The following is an 18329-nucleotide window of genomic DNA, read 5'->3' on the forward strand; positions in this document are numbered from 1 at the left end:
TAATGCTAAGTGAAATAAGTCAAGCAGAGAAAGACAATTATCATATGGTTTCACTCATTTATGGAACATAAGAAGTAGGAAGATTGGTAGGAGAAGAAAGGGAAGAAGAAAGGGGGGGGTTAAACAGAAGGGGAATTAAACCAAGAGAGACTACAGACTCTGGGAAACAAACCGAGGGCTTCGGCGGGGGGGATGGGATAGGCTGGTGATGGGTATTAAGGAGGGCACGTATTGCATGGTGCACTGGGTGTTATACGCAAGTAATGAATCATGGAACTTTACATCAAAAACTAGGGGTGTACTGTATGGTGGCTAACATAATATAATAAAAAAATATTATTATTAAAAAAAAAGATTTTCTCAGTCACCCTCCATATGCACAGAAATAGATATTTAATATACACAATGGTAGAATATAAAATAAGAAAGTATTTCTAAATATATTTAAATCAGCATGCATTTAGATTTCCCTTAATAATACTTAAAATAGATGATATACTTCTAGAGTATAAGCAATAGCATTGGAAGGGCTTTAGATGCTTAGATATTTAGAATTAGAAAGGTCTGGGTGATCTTCAGTCAAATGAGAAAAAAACAAACCAACTCTGGAAGGATATATGCCCACATCACACAGAAGAGCAGATATAAGATTTGAACCTAGGTGTTGACCATTGTTCTGGTTCATGGAGAAGTCCCCAGTGGCTCTGAGCATCCCGTCTCATTTGGAGACCAAATTTCCATTCATGTCTACTTCCTTGAATAAGGTGTATGGTCGTTTATTCTCTATTCAAAGGAAATTTCAAGTGTTGAAAACTCCCGAATGTGAGAGTGGGTGGTCTACGTTCAAGGTCAGCTAGGCACCAAGTTTCCTTCCCTCTGTCCTCATCCCGAGACAAAGGTCCTTCTTTCCACTTAAACTAATCTCCATTTTGACTCTTCCTCTTTACCGTCTCTTCCCCAACCCGGCCCTCTCTCCTTGGGAGCAGAAACTCTCACTCTCTGATCATGAATATAAATATCTGTGACTCATACTTAGGACTAGAACAGTTTTGAGGCTTTAATTTCTATTTCTATGTAGTTGGGTAGATTGAGCAAGAAAATAAAAAACCCTACAGCATTTGTGAGGGAGCAAACAGGAAGGAAATTAGTCAGTAAGTATTCAGGTATAACTTTACCACATGGTTCTAATGCCCAGATATATTTCTACCTCAACACAACTCCAATATTTAGGTATGATTTTCTGTCAGTTCTATAAAACGTAAACTGTATTTGTCATAAGTCCTATTAATCTAGGACTGAAAAGAGAGAATGCGTATCTTGAAGCCTATGGCAACTTATCAGATGTGAAGAAAGGATTCTTGGTATTAAAGCAAACTAAACTCAGCATATATTCCCAGTTGTTGTACAATCTTATACTTTGGAAATCTTTGAAAAGCAGAAAAAAATTGCACTCACTGGACCTTGTTTGTATCATCTGGTGCAGCATTTCCTCAGATTGCTTCTGAGAAAGAAAATGTTCAGTGTGATGTTAATAGGTATTCCTGGAAAAAAATATTATTTGGGTGAAGTAAGTTTAGAAACTTCTATTAAGTAGAGTTAAATGTGTTATTTTCTACAGGACTTCCTTAGCTTGTTGAAATACACTGTGAAACTCTAAGAGGGAATGGGCATGTGGCATTTTATGAATTTGTCTTAAAAAAATTTGCCCCTTCTCATCTTTTTTTTTTTCCTGAGGAATGCTTACTAGTATAACTTGAAAAATAGTTTTGAAAGTTCAGTCTAGTTTCATCCCCTTTTTCCAAAATGATGAAAGTCAAGTCCAGAAATGGTTAGTGGCGTATTTAAGAGTAAGGGGAAGAAGGCACAGACCTCTTGCCTGATAGATTGGTTCAAAGCGATGAAACTGTAATATTTTTTTTAAAAGATTTTATTCTTTTATTTATTTTAGAGAGAAAGAGAGAGCATGCGAGCTGGGGGGAGGAACACAGGGGAAAGGACAGGGAGGAGGAAAGCATCTCAAGCAGACCCCACACTCAGTGTGGAGCCCACATGGGGCTTGATCCCACAACCTTGAAATCATGACTGAGCAGAAACCAAGAGTCGGACCCTTAACCAACTGAGCCACCCAGGAGCCCCAAAACTATACTTTTTGGAGATAACCTACTCCTTAAATATAATTCCCCAGTCAGAGAACTGCTGAAAATAGCTCTCAAATCACTAACTTCAGACAACTAACTTTTTATGTGTGATGGAGCAAATAGTTAATTTATATTGCGAAGTTTAGGACAGAAAGCACTTACTTAAAGTCTAGAAGAGTATGATTTATCCTGTCTCTATTATCAGTGTTGACCTGAACACATCGCTTAACCCTCTTATACCCCATTTTCCCATTTGTGAAGCCGAAATCTAAATCTATGTTCCAAAGATATTTTAAGTATTAACATCATTTTGAGAGAAAATTACCTCAGAGCAATACCACTATCCCATTTTCCAAAACAAAGACAGTACTTGGTAATTGTTAGGTCAATGACAATCAGCAGTGTTTGTTTAGACAGTACTAGCTTGAAGTCACTATTGCATTTTGATGTCAATAAACAATAACCAAATGTATTTTCTAGTGTTTTTCCATCTAGTCTTTATGCTCTTACATCTTTAGCAAGTTCTAACTTTTGGCTCCAAATCACTTGATGTTTAGGAGGGCAGGGGGAACAGTTCTTACTTCATTTTCCTAGTATAAAAGGTTAAGCAATTTTCCCAAGATACATAATATGCCAGCAAATGGGCCAGGAATAAAATGTAAGCCTTGGGAATTTTGTCTACTACTGAACCAAAAAGATTGGTTTGTTTCCTTCCTAAAATTAATTATTTAAACTCCTTGTTTTAAGCATTTTGGAAACCTAAGCCAAGGGATTCCAGATAGCCCACATTTTATTTCAGCTTTAACTTCGCTTTGTTTTCATTTTGTTTGTCAAGCTTTTTACCGAATTTTAACAGTTGCACATCTAATTACATGTAAAAATCATTATGATTAGTGCAATTTACCAAATCCTTTGTGTGTGTGTGTGTGTGCATGCGTGTACAAAATGAAATCTGCAAGTGGTGAGCCATGTAGATTTAAAACAAGAATAAATATTTCTAGTTACAAAACAAACTGGTTTTAATACGTAATACTCTCCTAAAAACCCATTAATAAATAGTTTTTGAAGGGGAGCAAAACAGTCAAGGAAAACATATTAGCAGATCATATTTTGCTTGCTTGTTCTTTGAAGTAGAGAAAAAAAAAAAAAACCTGTTAGCATTCTACAAGAAAAGGAGAGGAAAGATAGTTTTCAGATGGGATTTAAGCCAGAGAGGTCTCTTATGCCCAGGAAGATCAATCAGGGTAAATGAGTTCTCCATGTATTATTACCTAAGGGTAGAGAAACTTGAAGATGAGATTTTTTCCCCCTACTTGTTTGCTGCATAAATATGATGTAAAAAATATGTGGGAATTTGATAGTGGTCTTTTCTTTTAGTCAAACCCTGAAACATTTAACTCTTTGAGACTTTTCAAATTTGGCATAAATGACACAATTTCTTCCATGTTTAATCTTACTTGTTCTCATTTAAATATGATTGTATTTGCAATCACGACTTTAATGAAACTCTGATTTGCAGAGGATCTAAACGCTTTCTGCCCTGTAAAAACAAATGCTCAACCCTTGTTGCTGTACTCAGGGATGGCAGTAATAAAAGTGGTTAGAAAATCAATTTAAACTGCATTTGTACTTTACCAAGAACCCTGTGACACTTACATTGGTAAGAGTTATGCTTTCCAAATATGTGATCCACTTTTATAAGCAACTAAAAACCCTGCAGCTTCAGTCACACTCTCCAAGCAAGAATAAATGACCCCGCATCAATCCCTTTTCACAATACCTGACACTTGTAGAATGGGGCAAAGAAATGAGATCAAAAAGATAAACAACAGGCTGTGAAATCTAGGCTGTTTTAACCTAAGACTGCACTTTGTATGCATAAATGAAAAAACACATTTTATTCTGCAGCCCTTAATGTTTTACAAACCTGAGATTACCATAAGCAAAAGAGTATGTAGAAAAAGATCCCATGCCTTATTATTCTTTGTAAATCCCATGCATCACACTGCTTAACATAAAAGAGGTTCTCTGCAAGTACTTGTGGTGTGAAAGAAGGGATGGATGGGTGGTCTTAAAGATACACAAATCGCATTTTAATCAAACAGACTTGGATTGAAATAACTTCTAAACATGGATACTGCAGGAGAAAGAAACAGAAAAAAGCTACCAAAATATTTTGTTGTGATGCATTACATTTCGTCTAAGTAATACGGAGCTAAAACATGCCTGTGTTTTTTTCTTTCTCCTAATAATAGCATTGGTATATTTGCTTTTCACATCATGGAAGACTTTAATAGGTCTATTTTTCTAAGTACTTTTTTGCTTTCCTCCTGCTCGTTAAACATTAAGGTAAGCAGAGGTACACGACTGAGCAGCTGAGACCTCCATCTCTTGGTAATGCAGAAGGTGGCTAGTATTCGGAAGAAGTTCAAAGCCTAGAAGGAAGACAAAGGGACAACAACATGCTCTTTTAATAACCTTCTAGGGTATTATTTAACTGGTCTGATTAAAGATTATGTAATCCTCTGGAAGAATGCACTTTTCTTTGGCTCACTATTTACTATTGATTAGGCCCAGACTCTGAAATTACATGCTGCCTTGTAGATTTTTGTCTGCTGGAGAAGCAAATGAGTATAAAGTGGTAGAAAAGAAAACCACATAAATTACATTTTATTCTGTTGTAGAGTGCTAACCAGTTTGGTCTCAAACCTAGAAATGCTATTTTGGCATTCACTCAGTGACTATATGTTCTCAGTCTTTTGAATTCTCTTTGAATCAGCCTTAACTATCACGCCCATTCATTCATTAATGAAATAAATAAATATTTGGCATCTGCTCATTATGTACTTGTGTGAAAGTCAGGTTTATGACTCCCTGAAAACTGACCTCTGACCCTGCGCTTGAGTTATCTTTTCAGGACCCTGCCAAAGATTGCCTTTTGGGCAGACGTGAGTCCAGGTTTTGTGGGGCCTACAGCTTACATGATTTTTGGTCCTTTATAACAAAAAAGGATTTAAAAGTACAGACACAGAATTGTGTATAAAAGTGAATATTTATTTACAATGAGAAAAGAAATCTCAATGAATTACAAGGAAGCTTGGAGATTCAGGCCTCTTTCTCTGAGATCTCTTTAGGCTCTTCACGGGAAATGCTTCCATGGAAATGACTTTTGACTGCCAACCTAGTTTGCCCTCTGAAAGTGAACTGTAACAACCTACTGCAATTCCTAGCAACTCCCAGGTCTCAGAAGGACATGTGTAAGTGTGGGGGCCTCTTACGCTTCATTAGCTCCAGAGTAAGCAGCTCTGTTACTGTGAGGAGACACCAGCAGGCGTGAAGTATAAGGCTGGGGGAAGCAAACCAGAGAACTTTTCCTCCCTCAGGCAGTTGGGTCATGGAGTGGCCCCTTGTGCAGGGCTTGGAGAAGACTGACACATGCATGTATCAAGACATCCAGCACTGAGTTTCTTTTGCAGGGAGAACACGCAGAACCAAAATGGCACCAGTGAAGAAGAAAACATTTGAATCTTTTTCAATCAAATCCCTTCTGCCCTAAGATAGCCCCAAATCTGGAGAAACTAGAAGCAGAAGAGGGATAAAAAGGCATTAGGAAGAACATATCACATTCTTTCTCCATTCAGGTTCTTGAACTGGAGGAGTATCCAACTGGGAAGGCGATTGCAACCACCAAACTAGGTATAAGATGGAAGTTTTAAACTAAAGTAGGCTAATATGTCAATACGAGCAGCAGGTTCTGGAACCTGCATGATATTCTGTTAAGGGAAAGTAAAGAGAGATCCTACAGATGTTTGACATCAGTGACAAAAGAAAAATAAAACTTTTTATATTTGCACCCCATAATGTTTAAACTGCTTGTAATGAAAGGATACACAGATAAATGTCTTAAATGCTCAATTAATTAACACAATGAGAGAAATGGGGGAAACCACATATGCTTCTATGTTTTTACCTGAAACCTGGCTGGATATTTTCTTTTTTCCCCTTATTTCTAGCAATAGGAGCTACCTACAATGGAGATGCTTGGATGCGCGTAGCAAACTTTTACATCTGAGAATAATCTAACCAAATACAAATTAGTCGTCTAGTATACGAGACACAAACCTCGAGTACAACTTCAAGGATGTTGACTGCAGATGGAAAGTGTAGCAACTAAGAAGAAGGATTAAATATTTGAAGGTGTTATTAGTCCAAATGTGTGTTGAGAAATTGATCTGAAATAGGCTCATTTTTCCCTTGGTATTCAGAAGACGAGAGTATACTGCTGAGCTAGATTTGGGGTAATCTGCCCAGGATATAGAGTAATAACTAAAAGATCTCAGCAGGTGATGCCTAGCTACATGCCACTATGAAATGACAATGAAGACAAGCAAACATTTTTTGGGGGCGTTGCCACTCATTACAGAACAAATGGAAAAGCTAAGACACGATACACTAATCTTTTGTACTCTAATGGTTGTTACCATTGCAATTTCAAATTCAATTTACAGCTCCTACCTCATTTTGAAGTGCTAAATGATTTGAAAACTACCTCAGAAATCACGGAAAACTTTTTATCAGACAATGTCAAAAAAGATGTCTATGCAACGAGAATACATGGATTGAAAGAAAAGGAAAAAGAGGAATGAAAGAAAAGCATGAAAGAAACCAATTTTGACTTCTATTCGCATGGAACAATGAGAACAATGAAAGTTTCCTAATGCTAAGAAATATGAATTTTTTTTGAGATTATTTATTATAGTTAATTTTATGTGTCAACCTGACTGGGTCACAGGATGCTGGTTAAACATTATTTCTGGGTGTATCTGTAAGGATGTTTCTATAAGAAATTAGTATTTGAACTACTAGACTGAGTAAAGCTTACGGCCCTTCCTGACTTGGGTGGGCATCATCCAATCCCTTGGGGATCTGAATAGAACAAAAGGTGGAGGAAAGTCGAATTTGCTTTGATCTGACTGTTGAGCTGTGACATCAATCATCCCTGGCATCAACGCTCCTGGTTTTCAAGGTTTCAGGCTCAGATTGACATCTATATCACTGGCTTTCTTGGGTTTCTAGCTAGCAGGTGAACAGATTGTGGGAGTTCCTAGCCTCTGTCACTGCATGAGTCAATACCTTATAATCTCTCTCTCACTTTCTCTCTCTCTCTCTCTTATCATCTATCTATCTATCTATCTATCTATCTATCTATCTATCTATCTAATCAACATTGCTTGACACTGAAAATTAAATTGAGTTGGATTTTCTTGGTCAATGAATTGAATAAAACTATTTTATCCATCTGTTGTCCTAGTGCAGTGGTCTGCAAACTATGGCCCTTGGGCTAAATCCCGCCAGTCACCTATTTTTGTAAATAAAGTTTCACTGTAACACAGCCATGTCCATTCACATACATATTGCCAATGGCTGCTTTAGTGTTATGATAGCAGAGTCAAAAAGCTGTGATGCAACGTCTGAAATATTTGTTATTTGGACCTTTACAAACAGTTTGATGACCCTTGCCCTAGCACATGGATGGTAGCATTGATTAGTGATGAGTAAAAGCTATGAGAACAAGTAGAGGCCCAGAAAGCACATTCATTCACATATGGGAATTATTGACTTTCAGTGCATGATAAAATACATTCATATAGGCTTACCACCTGGTAAAATTAAGACTAAATCTAAAATTCATGTCTCAATAATTACTTACTATAATATCAGTGACATACATTGTTAGTGCAATTGTTCTAAAGCTTATATTCCCAAACCTGAACTCCTTTTTAGTTATTATTTAACCTATTTAAAAACATCTGGCATAGAAAGGAAAAAGTGATTAATATATTATCTGTTTAATTTGCTAAACCTTCCTATGTATGCCCTTTTGGAAACAGCTTGTTCAAAGTCCATAGAGATTTGGATACTCAGAATAACCCTTCTGTATCACTTTTCTAAACTGAATTTCACTATGTGCAATTTGGATTTCTCTGAAATGAGCGAACACAGGGGTTTGAAAATTCTAGCACAGATTTATAACAAAATGGAAAAAGGTTGGATACTATCCAGAAACATGTGATGGTACTCAGAGCAGAATGACATTTGCTCAGTAGAGCTGCTGAAGTGTTACTCCTCTTAATACTCTTCAACATGAGAGTTGTCTTCTTGTAAGCAGATTACCTTCATAGACAATGTAGGGATAGCACTTAGTAACAGTGAATTGTATCAACCATGCTACTAAAATTAGTGATGATTTTGTTTATAAATAGCTATAAATAGGTTTTATCTCATGAATCCTAAAGTGTAGCTCTGTGGTACTGAATGTTTGCTCACTTACCATCCTACTCTTCTTCAAAGTACACTTCTTTAAGGGTTATCTCCTGTTAAACCACTATTATTCTTTACATATTGGAAAAGGTGGTATGTATTCCCAGGAGATGTGGATTAGAGTATGCAAGTGTGTGTGTGTGCTGAAAAAAGTTTCTCTCTCTTAAGATTCTTATGTACCTCATTAGGAGGCATCTCCTAACCTTTAGATGAAAGTCCCTGGACTACAACAATTAAACTGTGATGAGAAATTATTTGCATTTTCAAGTAAAACCATCATGCATACATGCTATAGTATTAAAAAATTAGTGTCTTTTTATCTGGAGACAGGAAAGCTGAGAGGTAAAAGCTTACTTCTTTGTAATGACTCTTTTATTCTGAACATAGATGGTCTATCACTTTGAAAATAAAAGAAACTTGTAGGCCAAAAAAAGAATTCCATCAGGTCACTCTGTCCATTATTTTTGGGTCCAGAAAGGCTAAATATTAAAATACCTTATTTAAATTGCTCTGCTATTTTGAAAGCGGTCTTGAATCCAATCTCCTCTACTGAGAAAACAAGAGAAGAGAGAAAACCTGAGGGGTGTAGGGGATTGAGCACCTATAGCCATTCTGCTACCACTTGAAATCTGAGAATGGAGTCAAAGTTGAAGAATTGAAAGGGAGAGGAAGAAATTGGGTCCTAGGATGGCCTTTAAGTCATGAATCGAAAGATGCCCAAAATGGGAATCCACAGCCTTCCCATTTAATGGGAGCCAGTAAATTCTGTTTGGGATGAGTTTCCTAGCATTTGCAACAGAAGGAATCCTACTTGATACAGAAATGATCCCCATTTTCTAGTTGAGGTAAATGAAGTTCCAAAGATTAGCTAACTTGCCAAGTCCACATATTTATTAAGTAACCAAGCCAGGATTTGAAGTCAATTCTTCACTTCAGTTTGCTGAAAGGAGCTGCTGGGGGGGGGCCTCAAACTGGATTTTTAACTGACTACAATGTGACAAACATGAAAAAACAAAGACACACCAGAAAGGACAAAGAGTGAAGGACACCGTAAATGAGGTACAAGGTTCAACGATTTCTGAAGATTCTGAAAATCTGAGATTTCCCTGGTTGTCTTACCTCTCCCAGTGACTCAGCAAGATAGGAGATCATGGGTGGTTCTCCTTACCAGGTTGACTATTTTAAACTCCAGCTATTTATAGGGTCCTAGTTAGAAATCAGAAATCATTGCAAGCATAACATCTGTTTATTGATTTGCTAAAACACTGATATTGCCTATCCACAAGAATAATTTGCATTTCATTTCTAAGAATAGTTAGTTGCTAGTGTCAGGAAACCATGGAAAGCAAACCCAGACTCATGAGGACCCTCAGTTTCAGAAGGTGAATCACCATGAACTATACTAACTATTCATTCAGTATATATACTAACTATTCCCATTAGAATAATCCAAGGTGACCCCGTGCACCTTGGAGGTCAAAGTATCTTATCCGTCCCAGCCCTCAACAGGTATTTAATTTTTGAAGTTTCATGTTTTCAAATTCATGTTGATTTTTTTTAAATGATTTTATTTATTTTAGAGAGCGAGTGAGAGAGCACAAGCAGGGGGAGTGGCAGAGGGAGGGGGAGAACCAGGCTCCCTGCTGAGCAGGACCCTGGGATTATGACCTGATTTTAAGGCAGATGCTTAACCAACTGAGCCACGCAGGTGCCCCCAAATTTTTCATGTTGATTCTATGTTCTCCTCCATAATACATGTTTGCATACATAAAAAACAAAAACAAACAGCGAACCAGGAGAAAAGGAGAGTTTAGAAGTCTGCCTGGATAAGCAGGCTCAGGAGTGAGATCAAGTCAGACAGCACAGACAGACCCAAAGGGTAGGAAGGGTTGGAAGACAGTTTGGAAGATCTTGGAGAGATCCATTTTATGATGCGGTAGCATGGAGGAGAAAATAACCTTTGGCTTTGGCCAACAACGCAGATGGGAAGTGAGTTGCCAAAGGCATTAACCTAGTTCAGAGCCATTTTGTCCAAGTCAAGATAGGGCTCAGTAGCAGAGTTTCTCTAGATTTCTTGGTCAGAAAACTTTACACTGTTCCATGCATTACAAGTATGGGTATGTGTCTGCTGGGGGCAGGGTGTTGGTCATGGTGATGGTTCTTTGTGACTTATTTCTTTGGTCTGTGTCCTTTGTGGACTGAAGCTGCTCATGGCCTCACTGGGAGTTCTCCTTCAGTACATATTCTAGCTCTCCTTATGAGTTGTGCACAGACTGCTGGAATGCTCTATTATGGTTGGGTATGGGCGTTTTAGACAGGACAAGGAAGAGTGAAGATACCATTCTGATTCTGATCATCTTCCTTGTAGCCCTGTAGCTATCTGTGCTCCTCTTATACTAACCTTTTGACCTCCTAGGGGGCTGTTCTTTTGATCATTCTGAGAAGTCTATTTTTGTTGTTATTCTGGAACTAGCCATGTTCGTGTATTATGGTGTTGGTGTGCATAAAGAGGTGCTGGAATGGAAGTCATGGGTGCCATGGACCAGCATGTCCTGGATGCAATAATGAGAAGAGTAGTTTTGGCAGTTCAGTATTGGCAATCAAGATAGAAGTCATGTTGTTCATCGGATGTGAAGAAGTGTTTTATTTATTGGGTCACAGCCAGCAAGTCTCCATTTCACTAACAATAAAAGGCACATACAGATCTAGAAGACCTTAAAATAGTGCTTGCCAAAATCAGCTGACATTCGAGTGGATTTCTCTGGAGTAGGGTTGAGAGGTTGAAAGACTGAGAAATGGATAGGGAAGGCCAGAATAATGTATGTAACAGAAGACAGATACGTTTTTTTTTTTTTTTTTTTTGTGGGAAAATTCACCCTAAGGCCTAATGAGCTGATAAAGCTTCCATACTAGAGTGAAAGCTTCTGTGTGCATGATGGGATCTTGAATATACACCTTTGTTTCACATACTCCTTGGCCCTTAGTTGGTTCTTAGGTGATGTTTGTTGAAATAAATCTAAGAGAATAAACATATAAAGTATATATCAACCTAGGACTATTTATATCTATCTTACTAGAATAATTATCTTCACTCTCCTTTTAAAATACATATTAAATAACTAAGATTGGAAGTAATGTGAGGTTCTCTAATTTATGAAAATAAGAGTTTATTTTATTTAACATGTATTTGTCTTACAGTATCTCAGACGGTTATTGTTGTAAAATAAAACTCTTACCTATTTCTCTGAGTTGGTGATGTGGACACTTATACAGAAAATTTGAGTATATTTGTTTTCTACTGCTGCATAACAAAATTAGCAGCTTAAAACAACACACATTTATTATCTTACTGTTTTTGTGAGTCGAGAGTTTGGACAAGGCTTTACTGTCCTCTGTATAAGAGTCTCACAAGCTTCAATCACAGTGTTGTTCAGGTTGGGGTCTTATTCAAGGTTCAATGGGGGAAGGACCTGTTCCCAAGCTCACTTGGTTATTGGTAAAATTTCATTTCTTGCAGTTGTAGAACTGAGGGCTTCAATATTTCCTGGCTGTCAGCTAGAGGCTACCCTCAGCTCCTTGCTGGTGATTGGCTGGAGGCTGCCCCCCAGGGCCGTGTCACATGGACCTTCCCCAAATTGCTCCATGCTTCATTAGAGGCAGCAAGAGAGAGTCTCCTTGCAAGATGCAGCTCACAATCTTATGTAACCTACTCATGGAAGTGACATCACCATATTGTACTGATTATTCTGTTGGTTAAAAGCAAATCACAGATCCTATCTACACTTAAGGAGAGGCGATGATGCAAAGGCATGAATATTGGGAAAGGGGATGGTGACGACTATGTTAGAATCCGTTCACCACATACAGAAAGGGAGAAAACACAATTCCTGCCACTTCTGTAATTCTATCACTGGTAAAGCCTCATTGACAATATTTATTTAGGTTGAATGACACAAATTATTTCAGACATTAGAAACTCAGTAGGGGAAGCTTTTTTCGTGTTTCTATTTCACTTAATTACACAAAAATTCATTTTCCTTCAGGGTTCTGAAGGTTATCTTGCTGGATAATCTTTGCATTATCATATTTTTAAAAATAATTGCCATTGGTGAGTTCATTATAAAGCAGAATACTTATTAAATAAGACCTTGGTTTTGTTTCCTTCAGAAAAATAACCATGACCAAGGAAGTTATCTTCACTCAAACTCAAGATTCACTCTTTTAAAGTACTTTAAAACTTCATCTACTAAATTTTTTCTCCATGAAATAGGTCCATATTTCTGTTGCTATTTTACAAAAGTGTAAATCAAGGCTTAGACTTGGACAGACTTAATCAGAAGCAAAGGGTTTAGCTACCCGAAGAGCTGATATCTTCTTTTCCCACTAAAGCATGCTTTTTCTTCAAATTTATTAGGTCGTTCTGTGATTGCTTGGTAAATATATCACCTTGACTTGATCACATCTGTCCATTCCTCTGTTCCTTGTCTTTTCCATTTAGCTCTCCTCATTTTTCATTTCCTATACCAGTGATTATTTTCGTAGCCCATCTCTGCCTACTGTTTCCTATCCTACTCTCTTGATAAAATTTTTCTCTTTCCAACACTATGCATATAGATGTTTACTTTCGTGAAATCATTAACTACTTGATAGCTTGCCCCTTAGAAACTCTGAGGTGAATTAATTAAGATAGTTCCTGTGAGATTTGGTCAATTTTTCCTTGACTTGAATTAATATAATCTGCACATGTTTTAGCATCCTCTCTGTCATTATTTGTAGCCCTGAAATAAAGATTTCTCAGAGGATTAAAGAAATTTGGGAATATGTTCTACACTGTTCAAATGAGACTCCCTCAGGGTTGATTAACTTAAGACATTTTAGTGGAGCAGAAAGTAATTTTAATTAAAATCTTCTTAACTTTATAGGCATGATGAATCTTTATTTCAAGGAAAAAAAGATATATATGCTTTTTCCTCCTTGAGGTAAAGATTGCAAATAAAAAGAAGAAACATATATAAATGTTCTTCTCCATCTTTAATCTTAAGATTTAAGTAGACCTTTTATTTTCTGAAGATGAAGCAAAAAAAAAAAAACCCAAAAAACCACAATAAAAATGAGTGCATCAAAAACATTATCAGTGAATAAAAACCTGTCATTCATATATCCCCAAACCAGAACACCTTGGTAAAATTATGTTTGGATCCATCTGAAATTGCCAAAACCAGGTCATTTGAAATTGCCAAAATCAGGTCCAGTCACCTAGTTATTTTCAGAGGTCAGGTATTTCTTGATGTTGAAGCCCCAATATATAAATTTCTTTGAACAAACAAGTATTCACCATATGTGTGCATGATCTAGGTGATGCATATGCAAACTTGGAAGTTCCAGACCTTTCTTTTCGATCACCCAGGTGAAAATGTTACTGGTTTCTGTTTAAGAACTTGGAATCATGAAATATAGGCTGGAGATCAAGAGGCTAAAACTAACCTGATGCAGGTACCATTGTTGTGGCATAGATGACGGGCACACCATGGGACATGGCAGTTTTCAATGTTCTTTTCACGAAGTGCTTCATCAGTGATGAAAAACTCTTTGCTGCTTACTTGAAGCTCTTGAATGCAGCCTTTGAACCCACAGATGTGACCTGCATTCTTATGGATCTTACTATTTGCTGGGATGTGGCCAAAATTGATTCAAAATGTACCTATAGGAAAAATAACAAAAAAATCTTATAAGATGTGGTCAGATTATATGAGAAAGACCTAGAATGTTTTGTTCTATAATGCACGTTTTAATGTATTTTTCTGCGTAAAACAGGTTGTAATTGTTGCTTAGTTTTGTCATCTCTATTAGGTGGTAGGATAAGTTACCTTAGAACAGGGCCCTTATTTTACATTTCTTTTGTACCTCTCACAATATCTAATAAAATACTTAAAAAAAAAAAAGGAGCATTCAATAAAACTTGTTGATTGATTACTCTGAAATGTATTTTGGAATTCAAGTGTTTGCATTTTAATGTGAATATTACCAAATAATAACTGATAAAGAAAATAGAGTCTTGTTAACTAACTACTGTTAGGGATTGAATTGTGTTCCCTCAAACTCGTATGTGGATGTTGTAACTCTCAATACCTCAGAATGCGACCTTACTTGGAAATAGAGCTTACTCACTGACCAGAATGACGATAAAATCACTGGCACAAAGTAAACTGTGACTTAACCTCTCTTCCCACCCTTCAGTAACACATACAAGTTGAATTCTCATCATTTATATGTATATAAAATGTAGCTTCCTCAAAAAGGAATTTCTGAGTTACGAAAGAATTCTGGACGAACTGGGAATGAGACTCTGACCTTCAGGACTGCTGGCGTATGAGAGGTGCAGGCAGCAGCATTTGTGCACTTTATGTCTCTGATGTCCTTATCCCCGAAACACATTCACGCACTCCAAACTGAGAGCTGAGAAGTATTTAAATTGACATTACAGATACCCTAAAATGGAAAACTATCACTGCAAGAATTCTAAAACTAGAGCCAAATAATTAAGTTAGGGCTCTAAGGGGAGGAGAGAATGGGAAATGCTCAGTAATGCCACATAATGTTTATACTAATATGTTCTGGTTTGATGCAAATGTGCTTTTAGAGAACAGAAGCATGTTCAATTCTAGGAACATCAAAGCATCTCCATGACCCATAATAGATCAAACTAACTCTATTATTTGAGCTCTTGTTCTTTTTTAGTGACTCAAGTTCTGCTCCTGAAGGCATTCCTTAATTGTGTGTGTGTGTACTTTATAAAAGATCCAGCTATGCCGTCACCCAGAGGATGACTAACTTTGGGCATCGTGGTGTGGAAATCTCAAGGTGTATTAATAGAGCCCTCATGCAGCACAGGAGTACAACTGCTTGTTCTCACATTCTTTCTTATATGCTAAGTCCATTTATATTAATTACTCTAACAAACTATTAGCAGAATTCTTTTATCATTTAAGATAAGTGACTCACTGCTAATGCAATCTGGGATCTATCACGAACCCGCAGACTCAGCGAATCCAAGGCCATGACCTTCTCTCCCTGAGGATCTCTGACATCTTTGTGTATTGATCGCACACCTAGAACAGCAAACTCTCTCACAGCTTTGACAAGTGTGCTGCTTTAGCACAAACCTGATAGAGGATGGAGGAATATCCTCCTCTTCTGTCAGCAGTAGGCAGATCTGAGGGAAAGTCTATAGAGCTAGCTATGATTTATTAGACCATTAAAAAACACCCAAACAATCAAAGTAGATGGCTTTTGTATTTCTTCTGATCTGAGGCTCAAGCTTAGTTGGAGTCCTGAGAGGTCTAAAAAAGCTGCTCCCGTTGTCTGCACATAGATAACCATTAAAATGGTTGACTTCCTCTATCCCCAGACTCTTAATTATCCAAGAGCTGTCTTTTGTGTGTATAATCATTCCTAAGGAGACAGGTCTTTAAAATAAGTCTTTTCTAATAACTTCTTGTGAATCAGACGATGGAGAATAGAGTCTGACATCAAGATATGATCTTACAAGATAAAACCACAGAGAACAGACATGGATAATCAAGGAGGAATCATCAAGATAATGAAAAATATGAATGGTGACTGAGGGAAAAGGACTTCACAAATGACAAGGTGAAGTGAGCATTCTCTTTCCTCATAGTCTTCTCTTTAAAGGAAGAATATAGTTGCTCTTTTATAATATGTGGGAATAAAATGAGAAGACAGGCAAAAGGGAACAAACTTCTAAAACCAGAAGTGGAGACAGATAAGAAGCTGCTTTATCTCTTCTTTATTCTGTTTTAATTTAAATTTGGACATTGGAGTCTACATATATTTCTGTAATGATATCTTGATTCAATGTTTAGTTTTGTTTTACAGCCTCAAATCTGTCTGAAATTAAATAACATTTATGTTAATAGGAAGGTAACTCTAATCTGGTTTTTACTTAAGATAACTACTGAAATGTACTTGCCTTTACCCAAGAATATGATGACTTATAATTGAAATGAATTGACTTTTGTGTGTTGTTACCAAATTTTTCTTTTTAACATTTTCTGAATTGTGTGCAGAACAATTCAAAATCAGAAAACATCGCACCTCAGAACAGGGATGAATAAGAGATGTTGGGTAAATTGTTTGGAAAGAGGATTTATTTAAATAACTTCTTACATATGTTTTGTCTTAAATTTTAAAAAATTTAGAGGCATTAAATGAAAGGGAATCAAAAGGCAGAACCAGTATTTATCTCAACTCTTCATCTCTTTGCAATTAGAAGATCTCTGTCTCACAGGATGCCAAGGTGGCTCAGTCAGTTAAGCGTCTGCCTTTGGCTCAGGTCATGATCCCAGGGTCCTGGGATTGAGTCCCACATCGGGCTCCTTGCTTAGCGGGGAGCCTGCTTCTCCCTCTGCCTGCTCTTCCCTCTGCTTGTGCTCTCTCTCTGACAAATAAATAAAATCTTTAAAGAAAAAAAAAAGATCTCTCTCTCTCTCTCCTCCCCTCCAATAGTTTAATAATCTGTGATCATACAGTTTCTTCCATATTTTTATCCCTTCTAGGGTAGGGCCTCCAACATGGTCATCTTGGGATTCCGTCAGAGTCCATATCAGTGTCTTACAAATCGGAGGTTTAATATAAGTTTGTTACAAATCTCCCGATTCATGAAATTTAATCCTGTTTTTTGTTTGTTTGTTTTTCTGGGTTTTTTCGTTTTTGTGTTTTTTTTTTTTTTTTTTTTACAATTTCCTATTTATCTTCTAGGCCTCTTCTACTTCATGCTGCCATAGAACCTTGCTGTTTTGCTAGATTCAGCATAAGGGAGATCATCAATGGATACCACCCAGGAAGGAATATTAATATGGCTTTAATTCTAATACAACTTTCTATATTTAGTATATATAGCATTGAGTGCCGAGTAGTGCTTATATGGAAGTGTCTGAATTTCTTATGAGATTAATATTAAGTAGTTGAAACAAAGAGTTTTTTTTTTTTTTTAAATTTGATAAGTAGCAATGAAATCCTCACTGGTCCCATACTTTACAGTTAAATCTCTGACTCTTAAGGCTTCCTAGGTTAGGGAATGTTCTCAAAATAGTACCTCCTCACTTTGTCAAAGAAGGAACTGAACTGAAGTGAAGCAGTCAATGAACTGAGTTGCTACCATGTGAACATAGTGATACAGGAAAGTGGAAATACCAAAAAAAAAAAAAAAAAAAAAAGGATATGGGATTATTCTTGTCTATAAGGAAATTTAATGTAATCTGGGGAATGAAATCACAAAGAAGTGGAAGATTTAGAAAATACAGTACACAGATCAGCAAGATGGCAGAATAAAAAGCTCTAGATATTTCTTCCCTTAGGGAGACACTAATTCAACAACAATACACAGACCAAACTCCTTTGTGAGAAATGAGCAGATTGAGTTAAGAAGCACTTGTAACTTGGGTGAGTATGAAACCAGCTACATTGAGGATGACCGGAAATCTGTGACACTCACTGGCCGAAGCTTTCCCCAGACTCAGCGAGGCGTAACTGGAAGAAAACTTCCAGCTCCCAGTTTCTCTCTGGGGGGGGAAGTAGAAGACTGAAACATATGTACGATGTGCAGACTTTTCAGGGCCTGCCCAAGGGACTAGTTTCTGTCTTGCCTGAATCTAAGTGCTGACAGGAAAGTGTGCCAGGTTGGGGGCTACTGAGAACAAAGGCAAAGGTTTGGACTGGCATGCATTCACTCACTATAGACATGCCCTGCAGCTCAGTGGGAAGAGTGGGCAAAACCCCCTTAACTTCTGACTTCTTCCAGGCAATGGAAAGAGTCGAATTGCGCAACCAAAATAATGGCTTTTCAGGGGG

General features: G+C 37.2%; 1 protein-coding gene across 1 annotated transcript in view; it reads right to left on the reverse strand.

Moving 5' to 3' along the window:
• The window catches only part of EYS (eyes shut homolog), a 1472707-nt gene that overhangs the window by 180972 nt on the left and 1273406 nt on the right, over positions 1–18329 (reverse strand). The window contains 2 exon segments of the mRNA XM_044387239.3: positions 13944–14142; positions 14145–14160. Coding sequence (XP_044243174.2) covers positions 13944–14142; positions 14145–14160 — 215 coding nt within the window.

The sequence above is a fragment of the Ursus arctos genome, unplaced genomic scaffold, assembly GCF_023065955.2.
Source record: "Ursus arctos isolate Adak ecotype North America unplaced genomic scaffold, UrsArc2.0 scaffold_29, whole genome shotgun sequence".
NCBI classification, from domain to species: domain Eukaryota; kingdom Metazoa; phylum Chordata; class Mammalia; order Carnivora; family Ursidae; genus Ursus; species Ursus arctos.